The sequence below is a fragment of the Eurytemora carolleeae genome, unplaced genomic scaffold, assembly GCF_000591075.1.
Source record: "Eurytemora carolleeae unplaced genomic scaffold, Eaff_2.0 scaffold1023, whole genome shotgun sequence".
Lineage (NCBI taxonomy): Eukaryota > Metazoa > Arthropoda > Copepoda > Calanoida > Temoridae > Eurytemora > Eurytemora carolleeae.
In genome coordinates, this window is record NW_019402170.1 from 36,307 (window position 1) to 52,918 (window position 16,612).

General features: G+C 31.5%; 1 protein-coding gene across 3 annotated transcripts in view; it reads right to left on the reverse strand.

Moving 5' to 3' along the window:
- The window catches only part of LOC111718072 (mitogen-activated protein kinase 1), a 30,156-nt gene that overhangs the window by 4,802 nt on the left and 8,742 nt on the right, over positions 1 to 16,612 (reverse strand). For 2 of the 3 annotated variants that reach the window (XM_023493563.1, XM_023493562.1), the window contains exons 6-17: positions 15,215 to 15,276; positions 13,410 to 13,464; positions 12,410 to 12,490; positions 11,528 to 11,574; positions 11,112 to 11,189; positions 10,318 to 10,368; positions 8,531 to 8,567; positions 7,430 to 7,475; positions 6,887 to 6,954; positions 6,576 to 6,629; positions 4,629 to 4,705; positions 2,642 to 2,747 (exon numbers count right to left, since the gene is read on the reverse strand). In XM_023493563.1, coding sequence (XP_023349331.1) covers positions 2,642 to 2,747; positions 4,629 to 4,705; positions 6,576 to 6,629; positions 6,887 to 6,954; positions 7,430 to 7,475; positions 8,531 to 8,567; positions 10,318 to 10,368; positions 11,112 to 11,189; positions 11,528 to 11,574; positions 12,410 to 12,490; positions 13,410 to 13,464; positions 15,215 to 15,276 — 762 coding nt within the window. The remainder of the gene's footprint in view (positions 1 to 2,641; positions 2,748 to 4,628; positions 4,706 to 6,575; positions 6,630 to 6,886; positions 6,955 to 7,429; positions 7,476 to 8,530; positions 8,568 to 10,317; positions 10,369 to 11,111; positions 11,190 to 11,527; positions 11,575 to 12,409; positions 12,491 to 13,409; positions 13,465 to 15,214; positions 15,277 to 16,612) is intronic. The other variant, XM_023493564.1, reaches the window with a different exon arrangement.

A 16,612-nucleotide genomic window follows, 5' to 3' on the forward strand; every position in this document is an offset into this window, starting at 1 on the left:
AAAACCCCCCCCCCCCCCCCGACATTTGGTTTCTTTTCATATCCCTTTTCCACGTACTGCACCTAATAATAACAATGATCAGTGCAGTTGATTGAGCTAAATACACATGTCACGTGATAGCGTACATTTTCCTCCATTTGTCCTGACGGGTTGATTGAGCTAGTGATATCAAATCAAAGGCCAAAGAAATAAAAAACACTTTTTATATTAGTCTAAATCAATGTGAAACATTCTTACTTGATCGAAAATTGATCTGGATTTTCCCAATATACCTTCAAATCGTTCAAATCAGTAGTTGGTAAAGTAATAAAATCTATAAATTTTGGAATAGAATGAAAGGTGATTAGGGCGCTCCGCGACCATCTTCTATTTCAATTTTTAATTGTGGCTCTATCTGCGAGCATTTTCTCATTGCACAGTATAAAACAAAAACTATAACAAAAAATCGCGGATTTCATATTTTTTTCGTGGATTTTCAAACTTTTTCAAAACTCAACATTTTTTGGAGACACCATTTTGAAATTCTGAGCATTCATAAACCTTCCCTGGGTTCATGTAAGGTCCCACACAAAATTTGGGCCCCATCGGTTCAGCAGTTTTGACGTTTATTGGATACAAACAGACTGACAGACAAACAAACAGACACCCAGACAAGCAAAGTATATATATGTAAATTAAGTACAAATGTACATGTTATTATAAAGGAAATTAACAATTAAATGAAAATAGCCTATATTGAGTGCTGCGTTTTATGTTCATGTTCAATTAAATAGTCATCTTCCTATTCCATAGTTTTCTGGTCCTCACTGTACTTCATACGTAATTGACAAAATCCTGTATAGATATCTCGCCAGAAAATAAATTATTTAGTTCCTATTGTTTCTAAATAAAAAAGAGAACTTTTTATTTATGTTGTATTTTCATATAATGTAATATAAACAATAAGTGTGAGATTGGTTGTTTATTCTGCTCTGGGGGTTTTTATATTATTTTTTAATATATCTCGAGAACTGTTCCAAAGTTGATACAAGTATAGATATTAAGTAGATACACAAGAAAAAGTGTCCCTGTTATTAACTGACAATATCTTTCAACATTCTTCGTTAAAAAAATACAAACTCATGCGAACATTAAACGCTCTGATGGGGGATGTACTAATTAAGGATAAAAATTGAGCACGCTGCTATGTGCACAATTATGGTGAACATTTAGGACGGATACTTGGGACACACATCACACATTAAGAACGCATAATAAGAATGCACATTAAAAAAGCATAAGAACGCATATTTAGAACGCATAAGAACGCATATTAAGAACGCATATTAAGAACGCACAATAAGAACGCACATTAAGAACGCGCACATTAAGAACCCACAATAAGAACGCACATTAAGAACGCATAAGAACGCATATTAAGAACGCACAATTAGAACGCACATTATGGACAAATCATGAAGACGTATATTTAAGGCGCACGTTTTTGAATTTTGAATTTAAAGATCCACTGAAGCATACAATGTGCATTTATAAAAGTCCCCTGGTACGATAAAAAAAGATAAAAAGTGCACTTAATATTCAACAATTCTATTCAAAGTTCAAAAAGTCCAACTTTCTCAAGTCGAAAGTTTTTTATTAATTATTTTATGAAAGTTTAAAAACTGCACCGAGGACTGCAGGGAACTCAGGTCTTGTTTAAATATTCCGTTTATAAGATTTTAAACTTTAGTGAAATTAGCATTAACAAGGTTTTAATTCTTTTGTTTGCAAAAAAACATTTCAAAATCTGCGGATTGTTCAGCAGAACGAGAAGCTTGAAGAAATTCAACTGTATCATATATGCAGATTGTTCAGCAGAACGAGAAGCTTGAAGAAATTCAACTGTATCATATATGCAGATGAAAGACTAATGAAAAGTACAAAAGAAATTGAGTCTTTAATACAAACTCTGTTTTTCTAATCCCTAATTCTTTGAAACCTGATGGAGACCTTAGACTCAACTCAATTCCTGTTATTGTTAAGGCTCGGATTTTTGAGAGAGCAACCAAATAAATTTTAATTTTTCTAAGTAATTGTTTATTTTTGTTCAAAAAAATGTAAAAAGTCCTCGGATTTTTTCATTTAGCCCTGTTTCTTTATTTTAAGCAAAGAACTTAAAAAATGTAACCGTTAGATAAAGAAATTATATAATGTTTATACCCGATGCTGAAATATGCCAAATTTTACCATTTGATCCACAGATCAGAAACACAACGTGGCGACATTTTTTCTTGGCAAATTTTTTAAAACTTCGATGGAAACCGATGAATTTTTTCTTTAAAATTATTTCAAATACCTAAACATCCAAACACATACACATTAGGTAGTGTTTTAAAAGAAGTTGAATAATACGTCCGACAGTATTTTGGTGGCAGTGATCAAATCAGAATCAAACCTTCATCAGTAATACAACATTCTAAAAGTTTTACTGATTACTCATCCTTCTGGATCATAATAGTTATCAAGGTATGGATGAGCTAGGGCCTGCTCTATAGACAACCTGGAGCTATATATAGATTTACCTGTGGATCATAATAGTTATCTAGGTATGGATGAGCTAGGGCCTGCTCTATAGACAACCTGGAGCTATATATAGATTTACCTGTGGATCATAATAGTTATCTAGGTATGGATGAGCCAGGGCCTGCTCTATAGACAACCTGGAGCTAGGAGAGAAGGAGAGAAGTTTATCCAGTAAATCCAAACATCTACAAATATTGACATATAAAGTTGGAATTCAACAAAAGATCTCGAGAATTCAAAGTTTAACTTTATTTTAAAGAGGAATTAGAATTAAAGTTTCTTTTTTAAAACAATTTATTTTGGAATTTTGGATCCGCCAGAAAACTTTTTTTATAAATCAAGCACTGTCTTGGTACAAGGAAAATACTAGATATAGTAGTTTTTGTAAATCCACGTAAGGAACTTCTACCAGGAACCCACATATCTTTGTTTACAAACCAAATGTAATGCATATTCTGGTAGTTAATGTAACAGGATTTGTTTACATACCAAGATTTAAAACTTCCATTCATTAAAAAATGTGCCATTAAACACATGCAGAATGTTTAAGCTTAACATAAATGAAGATTTGTTTAATGTGATGTAAATGACATCAAGTGAAACTATTATAAATGGTTATGCAGGAGTTCTTTTTAAGTAAAGAAACTAAAAATTTATCATATTTTTGATATGATTTCAGCCAAAAACATACTATGTTGCCCCAAAAGAAGGAGACTGTAAAGACGACCTGAAACTCATATAATAGAAAATCCCTAGGTAAATGAAGACACCAATTTCTCATCTCCCAAACCCTCGGTACCCTCCCCTGCAGTCCCTTTCCAGGATGCCGAACAGGAGAAGAAAAGGAGGAAAAGGGTGAGAAAGAGCAGAAAAAAATAAAATAAAATGAAACCATCCCTTCTTCCAAGGAAGCACATATGGTGAGGGCAATTCAGACTCTTCCGAACGCTATGAAAGATCAAAGAGTACTGAGTTCTTCATCTAAGTAAGAGTTTGTGTCCCGGATTACTCCCAGTTCAGTGGTGATGTCCCAGATGACCCCCAGTTCCGTGGTGATGTCCAAGTTGACTCCCAGTTCCGTGGTGATGACCCAGATGACTCCCATATCCTTAGTGATGTGCCAGACAACTCCCAGTTCCGTGGTGATGTCCCAGTTGACTCCCAGTTCCGTGTTGATGTCCCAGATGACTCCCAGTTCCGTGGTGATGTCCCAAGTGACGCCCACTTCCGTGATCCAAGAGACTCCCACTTACGTTGTAAGGTTCCAAGAGAGTTCTACCTCTTCCATTGTGAGCACCCAGGAGACTCCCATTTTCGTCGTGAGGTCCCAAGAGACTCCAACTTCCCTGGTGAAGTCCCAGGAAACTCCCGAGTCTAAACTAATGTCCCAGAAAAAGTTCCAGTTCCAAGAGGACTCTTCAGTCATCTGCGCAAAAGGAAAGGGAGCAGAAAAACGAACAACATAAAAAAATTGAAGAATTAAACGTATTTTTGGTCGCGGAGTGCAAAAAAGTTTTAGCACTCAAATAAAACTATTCCACATCATAATAGATATATACAATTAATTGTAATAATGTTTTTTAAAATAGTAAACTATTGTAATGATGAATTAAACGAAACCTAACTATAAATTAGTATCTATGCAAACGATAACGCTTTGCTAAAATGAATATTAAGATATTAAATTTCTCATCCTTTGTGGGAAACCTTTATCAATTGATACAGGATAAACGATGTTTGGTTGGGTAGAGTCTAGACATTACATTTTGTAATTCAAAATATGCCAGGAATCCCATATCTTTGTTTACAAACTAAGTGTACTGCTGATTCTGAAAAAAAATGTTATAAGCTCAGTGCTGCTCAGGCTGGGGGTTTGTTTATATTCCTTACAAAAACAGTTTGTAAACAAAGATGTTGAGTTCCTGGGACAAATTAATAGCTTAGTGGTTGAACTATGCATATCATTTATTTGAACCACTTCTCTTCGAATTGAACCCGTGCACAATAGAATCGGGTTAACTACGTCTGCTTAGTTTAACTAATTCTCGTGATAGATTATATTTTACCTCGCATCAGTATCAGGGTAAACAGATTTCCAGGAAACTCGGTCTTTTTTCTTCAAACTCTCTACGTACTGTCTCGCCTACAGAACTCTTATTAAGAGAAAGCTTAAAGGTGGGCCGGGCCGGCCCATCTTAATTTGTACTGTACTGGACACTGTACAATAGTAATCCCGGTGCAGTGCGTCGGTTTATCTCCTTTAGTGTTTAACCATTTCAAAACCAACGACAGACATAAAAAGCAATTTTGGAACATTGAACATTGAAAAATTTAATATTTAAATTCGTATTTAGTTTTAAAATCTATTAAAAAAACGGTGAAAGCACAAAAAGATTATTTCCTCTAAAAGTTGTCTTCCATTCAAATTTTCAAACAATTCATAAATATTTAAGGTATAAATGTTTTCTAATATTTTTTTCAATAAAAATAAAGATCGGCAAGTGTTTGATGTTTAACGCTGGTTTTAAAACACCAGGGGATATAAGATGAACCGACGCACAACACCGGATTAGGATATATACATGGAGTGTCCAGTATCATTAACTCAAAGCTTTAGCGCTAACATATGCACAGAATAACCCTTTTTTCTGCATCCATGCTTTTTTATATTAGACACACAATTCTTTTAAAGGGACAGACCGGCTATGTAAGGTAATTAAACTGCGTATGCAGTGTTGTGGACAAATTCTTTGTGTTTGTGTCTTTGTGAAATATAAAACGTTTCCACAATGTATAATTACTGAGTTTGAGTGCATTTCAAAATCATGAATTTGGGTGGGTACGTTTTCAGAATCGTTTTTTTAGATTATTAAATAATGACGACGAAAATAAATTAAAAATCATACAGTAAACCAATTTGATGGTTTGGAACATATTTCTCAAAAGAAATGTGTCAGTAAATCAATGCTAGAATCAATTATTTCGTTTTCTTAATTATATTGAATTTCTTATTTTCTATGAATCTATTCGCAGATTTCTACAAATTCTTCAAATGTCGTCTTTTCAATATAAATTCCAGAAAATCGGTAGAATATCTTTTTGCATATAATGAAAGGTAATAGAAATTAATTATTGAATAAGAATACTTATTTTCGATGATAAGATTAATTTTTATTTTCTCAACCTGTTCCTAAACAACTAATTAGTTTACTGTAGAATTTCGTAAACATTTTTTTGCTGTCGTTATTTAATAATTAAAAAAAAAAACAATTCTGTAATCGTTTCTACCTAAAAGTACGATTTTGAACGTCGACTTTGCGCTCAAACGCAAAGTTCAAAAGTTTTATATGTCTTAAATGAATCCTAAAAAATTTGTCCACACCACTGCATACTCAGTTCAACTACCTTACATAGCCGGTCACTCCCTTTAAATGATTTAATACATTTCCGTTTTCTGGTTAGTCACGAAATGATGTGGGACACCATGTATTTTCAGAACACCGACGACATTACAAAATGAATAAAATTATGGTTTTGCTAGAAAGAAGGCACAAAACAATGGTAAAATGAAAAAAAGAGATTTTCAAATAAAGAAAATCACATTATATCTTTATCTAATTTGGTGTTTTTTTAAGTATTTGAGAATTCAGACGATAAAAATGATTTCAGAATTTAGTCACAATATTCAAATTATTTTAAACTTTAATTTAACACCAAAGTTTAATTGAACTTTGAACTGTCTAAATATGCAAAACTTGAAGGTTTAATTCCGTCGTCTGAATAAATTTAGGTCTTGTAAAGTTGTAAATTGTAATTTTAGCTAAGTGTCAAAAGAAATATACAAGACTCATTCTTTGAAAGCCACACTGTATAATGTAAAGTTATGTAACGTCATTCTAATGATCAATGTTAAACTAGAAAATAGAGTTTGAGGCAAATGTTCAGTTTCTTTTTCCATCTTTCAAATCATGATAATCGAAAAATTTGAAAAATTGTAAGAAAAGGGTCTGTTCCTTAATGTTTGATATGAACTCTAGGTCCTCAACTGATGGAGAACCCAGCACTTCCTACACATTAATATCAAACATTTGTTATGGATTGAAGATAAAAAATAACGCTTCAGGACTAAGTTCATTATAAAATGGCTTTTGATTTCGATCGTGATTATCATTTAGCATGATTTCGAATAATTTCATTGCAAATTTTTTCGATTATTGCATTTTGCACCAATCAAGGGGGATTTGCAATTTGCAATTTGTTATTAAGATATTTTTCTTCTGTAAAAAACTGTGTAGGCTTATTTTACCACTTAATGTTTAAATCCCTGAATTTTAGATATCTGGTCGAGATAATGTTTTCCAGGGAACATAGGTTTTCCATTTAGCATTTCTCCTGAGGACACAATTCTTATTCTTCATTTTGTTGGTTTAGAATGTTTAGAAAATCAGATGTTTTCAAAATCAGCTGTTTGGAAAATCAGCTGTTTAGAAATCAGCTGTTCAGAAAAGGAAGTTAAAAAGATGATAATTTACTAATTTCAAGAAAATTTCCCTTCAAATGAGCCAAGACACTGAATCATATTCATTTTTCCTTTAAAAATTTTTCAAAGAAACAAAATTGTTGTCGATAGTTTAGAAATTTTTTGTGACCCCTGTTTCATTTTAATCCGAAAATTAAATATCTCATTCATTGTTTCTTAGACAAAGATTACTGTGGGTCGGTCATTTATCATTTTCATTTTTACAAAATTTGTTAAATTACTAAAATATTCCAGAGAGAAACAAAAACTCAAAGATAATTTTCATATGAAAAGAAAAATTCCAGAATGTGACTTTTATGAAGGAGGGAGAAGATGAAGAATAATTGCCTAGAATACATCCAACAGCCCAAGTATCCAATGCGTGTGTATAGCCCTGAAAAAAAAACATTGCTGTATAACTTATGATATATAATCAAAATAATCAAAAAACAATAAAAATCGGCCCTCGACAAAATTATAAGAAATAAGCATTTTTCACAAAAATTTCTCAGAAAAATTGTGTCGTTTTAATCATTGAAATATGTTTAATAAGATTTTTGTAATTTTTGGCGAACCATCCAAGTTTTACGGTTTATTGTTAAAATTTATTATGGCATTTTTAACCAAGGGGCCTTTCAAATGGCTGTAGTCTCAAAGAACCAGCGGAGCCAAAGTTCATTTATGAATTGAACTTTTCAAAACTTTATTAATTCAAAGCAATCAAGAAAATAATGTACCAAAAACATTACAGTTCTAAACTTCTTTGTCTTTGTTAACAATTTTCAAAATGTTTTTTTCTAAAGAAACCTAAAATAAAAAAATAAATAATAAGCTTAATGTTTTTTTTTATTTCTTTTGTCCATATAACAATATTATATCTTTATGCATTCTCTTATTTCTTAAGTTAATATTTAAAAATCCTCCAATTATTTTTATCGAGTATGGATAAAAGTTACCCTCTCCCCCGTCTGTAATTCATTGAAACCCAGTCTGTGGTCAACAAGGATGCGAGTTATCGATCCTGTCATTAATTTAAATAATGGCGCGTATATTATTTTTGACCATAATCAGCAAAAATTCACTTTATTGAAGCAACAAATCAAATTTGACAAATTTGGAAAGATTAAAAACTCAAAAGTTTAAAAATATCTTTAATTTGTCTTTTAGAAAGTGAAGCTACAGGTTTATATAATGTGTACATACATATACTGTAATCAATAAATCAATCAGTCAGTTTGATTAGCTTGTCATAATGTTTTCAATGATGTTCTTTAACAAAACATTATTGTTAAATGAGGACTGGTTGAACAAATTTCTTTCTTAAACGAATTTAAGATGTTTTTCTCAATTCAATTTTAAAAATTTCTTTTTAAAATTTTGCTCAATCCGATTTGAGAAATTTCTTTTTGAAATCAGATTTCGAGAGTTTTTTCTTATTATATTTTAAACCTTCGCATTCAGCATAACCTCTGGAGCTCTGTACCACCTAAAAAAAAATTAGTTTGACCAATTGAGACAAATTGATCAATTGTTGTTTGGTCCGATTTGGATAAATTATTCGATTGTTGAAAAATGGTTCCGATTAAAATTCACCAAACACTTTTTAAACAAGGTTATCTTTACTTCTCTTTTCTTAGTAGTTATTTAAACTTTTGCTTTATCTGCTATCTGACATTATTATCCAAAAACATTTTAAATTTTTGCAGACTTCACGAATATTTATGTTAAAACTTTAGGGACAGTTTTAAATTTTGACTATATTGCTAAATACCACTTAAAGAGCCTACATCATATTTTGCGCCCAATTGTTTTTAGACTTTTGTATGGTCAAATAATTCTATCCTTGTTTATAAACCTACATAAACATATTCTAATTTTACATGGTCAAATAATTCTGTCCTTGTTTATAAACCTACATAAACATATTCTTATTTTACATGGTCAAATAATTCTATCCTTGTTTATAAACCTACATAAACATATTCTAATTTTACATGGTCAAATAATTCTGTCCTTGTTTATAAACCTATATAATCATATTCTAATAACTAACACTATAACAATTACATAAACCCAAATAATCGCCTAATAAAGTTAGTATTTTTAATAAAACTTGTATAAACAAAGTCTCATCATCTTGCAGTAAAAAAAGAGAAATATAAAGATAAAAAGAATATATTTTGATGTTTCGTGGATTCCAAGGAGAATATGTGGTAGAAAACAAGAAATATAATTGATAATTTTTTGTCAACTATAGATTTGGTCTTTTTCTTGCACAGAACCAATAGAAAATATAATCAACGGAGGACAGTTCTCTGATTGAATTCTTTTCTAAGTTTAAAGGAAATGATGACCTAAAGTTTTAGGAATTTTTAATAAGGGAGTGCATAAATGATTCACAGCACTTAGGACAAGACTTTTCAGAAACTAGGGAAATGGATCGATTTTTGATCTTAAATTCCTGCTTCCCTTCAGCTTTAAACTGTTAACATTATATCGAAATAGTTTTAGGTCGTCAATAAAATCTCAACCATTGTGGGCCGGTAATCCTACATCTCCGAAATTTTTCCAGAGTTTATGTAATAATGCGAATTTAATTTATATGCTCAAATGTTCTCTAGTCCCCGATACTAATTATAACATTTTAACTTTGAGACAGAAGGAGATTTAACCATTGTCATTACTTTTATAAAGGTTAAGAGGTTTCATTAAGTTAGTACTAAAAGAAGGGTTCCAATGCAATACGAGGACTCTTATTAAAGAGTTTTACTGTGATGGAACCCTTTAAAATGGTTCATATTATGATGGTATTCTTTAACGAGTTTCATTGTGATGTCTTGGGCTACAAAAAGCATAATTAAGTTAAAGCTGTAAAATCAAATCTCAAAGCTTTACGACACTTCAAAGTCAACCCTGTCTTGTAAATGATGCCAAATTGATTGTGGGATCAATCTTTAAATTTGATGGCATTCTTAAATTAAAGAAGGTTCCTATAATATTATTAGAACACTCCCTATACTATATATGTGTTGTTTAAACATGTCTCTTCCATCTTTTTGAATTTTTATTACTAACTTAAAAGAGATTTTTTTCCAGAAAACTTTAACTTTGACTTTTTTACTTTTACTGGTTACAACCAAGGATTTATCTAAAATCTTGGAGAGGAAGAAATACAATATCTTTGTCATTTTTAATGAAAAAGTATGAAACCTGATATGATTAAAAATTTAACCTACCTTGTCGCTACGTACTCTGTTAGAAGCCCAGTGTGGTCGTGACTAGGATCACTGAATCCAAACAGTTCAAAATTTAAATAATTATCTTTTAAATGTTTTGAAAGTAAGATCGTTAAAAATCTAAAATTAGATTTAAAAATCCCAAATCACCATTAATTTTAAAGATAAGATAGGAATAAAAAGTCTTTTGTTTGAAATACAACGTATCACAATTCAAACAACGTTTTCAGAATATATAATTTTGTTGCATAACCTGTTAATTTCGGGCGCCGTGCCACGAAATTCTTGCTAAAACTTTTTTTTCTACATGCATTTTTTTTGCTATACGTAAATTTTTATTTACATATACAGCCCTTATTCTCTAGCCTGCCCTAGCCGCAGTACTATATTGTGGGTAACCTAACCCTAAATTATGTAATGGTTTTCAAATAGCAAAATGTTGTGGTGCGTTTCCTAGGTGTTGATAACAAAAATCGCGTATAATAGCAAACACGACTTTTTATAATGAATGATAAAGTATGGTAGAAGGGAATTGATAGAGTTCTTTTCGGGTAATCAGGCTTTTTAGATTAGATTAGATTCTATTCCATTCCAATTAAGATTAGAGAAAATATTTTAGCAAACATTTTAGAAAATCACTTACTATATGATAAAACAATTGAAATAAAAACCAAAAATACAGCATGTATTTTTTTTCATCTTTTCTTATCTTTGATTTAATAATTAAAGCTATTTTGGGCCTGAAAAAATAATAAATTAAAAAAAAATTATATTTTGGACGGTTTTCTTGTTCCCTGACTCTGGAGAGACCGAAGTCACAAATCTTGAGATCACAGTTGGAGTTGAGCAGAATATTAGAGGGTTTTAGATCCCTAGTACATAGATATAGATAAAGTGGTAGATATGTAGACTTAGTAGACAGGTAGACAGGTAGACATGTAGACATGTAGACAGTTAGACAGGTAGACAGGTAGACAGGTAGACAGGTAGACAGGTATGCAGGTAGACAGGTAGGTCAGTAGACAGGTAGACAGTAAGACATTTAGAAAGGTAGACAGGTAGACAGGTAGACAGGTAGACAGGTAGACAGGTAGACTTAGTAAAAAGGTAAACAGGTAGACAATTATAAATGCTCTTCATGAAGTAAATAAGTAGTACACTGTACACTGTACAGTGTACAGTGTACAGTGTACCAACTTTAACACTATACCTGTGTAGAACATTTGCTGAATGAATGTACTTGAGTCCACGAAGAATCTAAAAATAGCATAAAGTAAAATCTTATTTACAGTTAATCAATACAAAATAGAGAGTGTCGTCTTTAACCATTAATTTACTTAGAAACTTGAAATTGTTATTAAGTAGCAGACCTAGTATACAAAGTAGCTGAACTGGTAAAAAGTAGCTGACCTAATACATCAAGTAGCTGATCTAATATATAAAGTAGCAAATCTTATATATAAAGTAGCTGATTTGGTATATAAAGTAGCTGACCTGGTTTATAAATTAGCTGTCTTAACATATAAAGTAGCTGACCATGTATATAATGTAGCTGAGCTGGTATATAAAGTAGCTGACCTGGTATATAAAGTAGCTGTCCTGGAATATAAAGTAGCTAATCTGGTATATAAAGTTGCTGACCTGGTTTATAAAGTAGCTGAGCTGGTATATAATGTAGCTAACCTGGTATATAAATTAGCTGACCTAACATATAAAATAGCTGACCTGACATAGGAAGTAAAGTAGCTGACCTGGTATATAATGTAGCTGACCTGGTATATAATGTAGCTAACCTGGTATATAGATTAGCTGACCTAACATATAAAATAGCTGACCTGATATAGGAAGTAAAGTAGCGGACCTGGTATATAATGTAGCTGACCTGGTATATAATGTAGCGGACCTGGTATATAATGTAGCTGAACTGGTATAAAATGTAGCTGACCTGGTGTATAATGTAGCTGACCTGGTATAGAAAGTAGCTGACCTGGTATATAATGTAGCTGACCTGGTATACAATGTAGCTGACCTGGTATATAATGTAGCTGACCTGGTATATAATGTAGCTGACCTGGTATATAATGTAGCTGACCTGGTATAGAAAGTAGCAAACATGATCTGCAGAGAGACGTTGTGACCGGAGAAGTTTATGAAGATCACACTCCATCAAACTCTAAACAAGATGATCAATTCAATTTTCAGTTTTAATTCTGATCAATTAAATTAAAATAATATGGCGCGCCTAAACCCGTAGATAGAGCTGGAAGTTGGGGGGGGGGGGGGTTAGAAAATTGTTTTTCTGTTATGACCCCCTCCCCCTTTTACTATAAGTAGATAAGTAGAGGGTATGAATAGATTTCGTATTAATCCATTCAGCTAAAGAAGAAAGGTTAATTAGAATAATTAGAAATATAAAATTGTTCGATAGAAATATTATTATTTATGATCTGTTTACTGGTATAATTAAGATTAGTTATAATACTCAATATAATCTTTTCTTTATTTATTTTTTATATCTTATTTGGCCTTGTCTGCCTGTCATTGTTGCATCCAATAAACATCAAAACATCTTAACCGATCTGTCCTACGAAAGGTTTATGGACCTTTAAATTTTAAATATTTGGCCCGAAATATTTGTTGGTATTTCATTTTGTTCATGCGCCAATATTAACCGAAAAATCCCCGAAAAATGTTTTATCCGAAAATAATGAAATAAATTGCGACTTCGAAATTAATATTCTTACTTGAAAAGTGTGTGCGAAATAGTACCCTTTTAAAGCCTATAGTGTATACATATTTTTAAGAATTTACTTCATTGATTTCACGGATTCTGCTCCAGAAACAATAGAGGAAATTTTCAAAATTAAACACTTATCAAGCTAGATAAACGTATATCTTACACATTATTTATCAGGTTCAAGGTTTATAAGGTTCCCTCTGTAAATCACGGGTTAAATGAAATTACAATGACACTCCCTAATCCCATATATCTGCATACCGAATATATCGAGAGGTACGGGACACGGGTGGCTTAAATATATCTTTTTAATTTCGTAATTGTAATTCTTTTTTTTTTATAAAATATTTTTTACCTGCACTATGTAAATATCCTTTAGAGTCTCAATACTTTCATCACACAGGAGATCTCTTAATATTCATCATCATAATGATAATAATGATAATAATAATAATAATAATAATAATAAAAATAACATAATAATAATAATAACATCTGAGGCTGGCTAAACCACCCTAATTCTTCGAGTACAGCAATTTGGATGATTCATCCAAATTGTCAGGAATAGTCCCTTTAAAACTATAAACTTTTTGGTACGAGCATGAGGCCGGTACGAGTAAGCGCAAAAAGAGCGCGTAGGAGCGGTAGACGAGCGGTACCAAGTTTTCATCGGGCCTTGTAGGGCCTTTTTAGCTTCACTTCCCAACCATCCTTTAAACTTTAAACTTTAAACTTATTTCAGAGTAAAATGCTGAATGAGGGCTGTTCTACTGTAGAGCTCTCATACGGAGTTATATAGATTCTAAAAGGTTGAGTTTATATAATTTCCACAAACAATAATAATAGTAATAATAATAATAACATTTGTAATAATGCTAATAATGATAATAACAATAATAATGATAACACAACAGGGGCGGACATAGGATTTCAGCCAGGGGGGGGGGCAGAGTTTTAGGTACAAAAAAAAGGAACAAAAAAATTTGAAAATATAGGAACAGAAAATGATGAAAGCATATGCATAATAATCTTCTACACTCATTAATCAAAATTGTAATATTGTTCTTAATTTACATCCATTTAACACCTAGTAATTTCTTTTCATTCTTAACATGCTTTATGTTCCTATTATTGACTATAATTGTACCTAATTCAAGTACAGTATGAATGACGTTTTTCCTCATATGCATGTTTCCTTTTTTTGTTCCTTATTTAACAAACCTGTAGGCTGCATCATCATGTTTGCTCACTATTTCATGTTTTACGAATTAAGTTCCTAGTTCTTTAGTTTGTGTTCCTAATTCCTAGTTCTTTCATTTTATTCCTAACTTGTAACTTGCTTAATGTTCCTATTTTTGTTACTATTCCTAACACTGTGTCCCTCCCTAGACCCGAAATTCCTGTCCAAAATCGTTATATTTGTTCCTAATTCTTATAACAATGTTTATAAATTTCAACCAATCAGAGTCGCGTATCAAAAGCCGGAAAATTTGAAATTTTTCGCGACATTTAGGATTTATATACAGAAACAGGAGGGACTTTCTAATTTTGAAAAACCGGTTGTTGTATTTAATAAAAAATAGTGGATTAAGCAACAAATTAAAAGTGTCCACATTGGATATTCGGATTAAGCAGTTGGGATTAAAGGTATCCCATTCTAAAGTTCCCAGCTCAGTGCATGTATGAAAATCGATTTCCGAAAGAAAACAGTTTTTTGTTGGTTTTATGGTGTTCCTAGCTCACTCAATAATCAATGTTCTTGTTATAGTTCCAATATTTATTTTTAATGTGTTTTCCTCCTCTTTTAATGTTTCTAATCTAGTTTTTTGTGTTGTTTCTAACTCACCAAACATTTGTGTTATTGTATTGTTCATTTTAACCTATAATGACCTTGTTCCTAAAATCCTAAATTACTTAACTTACCTTTTTTTTCCTTATTTATATTCGATATTTATTCTAATCCAAGATCAAATTAAGAACATTATTTTATTAAATTGGGATGAAAACATGTTTTGCTTCAAAATCTTACCCCCACCCCATGTATCCACCCTGGTAAAACAAAAATAATAAGAATAATAACAACATTGATAATAATAATAACAAAATAATAATAACAATAATAATAATAATAATTATTTAACAAAGTCCCAATTGACCTACCTGATGTCTATAATATTCTCATGCTCTAGGCTCAGTAGAATACGGATTTCCCGCAGGGTTCGCTATAATTAAAAAAGAATTATTAAACAGGGTTTCCTGTGATTTCTTTAGTGAGATTTATTAAATAGGGTTCGCTGGAATTTTACTAATTGATAAAACAGGGTTTCCTGAGATATAAAATTGAGATTCATTCAAAAAAGGGTTCACTAGAATTTTTTTTATTAATTCTAGAGATTGACTAGAAAAATGAAGTTAACAAGTTAATTACTTGAAAGAAAAGAATCTGCTATTACACTGCAAACTAAACAAAATAATCAAAGGTCAACAGTTTGGCGACATTATTGGTTACGTCCTCGCAGTTTCTCTAATTTTGATTGAACACAGAAGTATGAGAAAGAAAATTGATCCGAGCTAAAAACCTTAGAATCGTGGATATCGAGATTAATGCGTGATCCTCTCTTTTTCATAATATCAAGACTAACCAAATTTTGTACTTGTATCCTAAAAAAGTGTATAAAATTCTACCAATCAGAGTCGCATATACGAAGCCGATAAATTTGAAATTTTAAGATTTTATACAGCATGGGAGGAACTCTCTAATTTAGAAAAACCTGTCTTTGATTTTTCTCTCTCTACTATATCCAAGAAAGAACGGTTTAAGAAGAAAATCAAAAGTGTGTCCAATGGATACTCAGATTAAGTAATCGGGATTAAGGATATCTCATTCTAAAGTTTTCAGCTCCGGTAACATGTTTGGAATTTGATACAATTTTTCTTCTCCATAGCTTTTCAAAAACAGGAATATGATTAGACAAATTTAATATTTCAATCTTTTGTGCAATTTAGTTTAACGTGAGTGGAATTTATATAAACAAGAATTGTTGCATTCTTGCAATTTTTTATTTATTGTTTGAAACAAAACTAATAAATAATATTATATTGTGACATGAGCTGAGTTTCTAATTTGATACTGGGAGGCCGAATTTAAAGCCGCGGCTCAAATATGGTCATGGTTCCACTTAAAATTGTATAACATTTTTCACTATTTAAGCCGGCGCTCAATTAAAACCGGCTTTTAGGGGATTTGAGACGCAGCTTAAATTAATTAAATTCGGACACTGATCTAACTTATTTCAAAAGCTCATCACTAATTTTGATAGCTAGCTGTAGTAGAGTAGCTGTTTACTTTGAAAATTACAAATTGCAAACATGCAAATCACCTTTTTTTTCTTCAAGTTTGCATTGTGCTATCAAATTTATTTAGCTGTAATGTGTTAATATTCTTATTTCTTCAGAGCCGGCGATTTAAAAAATTCAAGAAAATACGACTCAGGTCTAAGCTGTCGTTGAGCCTTATATACGGCTCGGGCTTTCGGATTTAAGTTGCATCTATTTTTC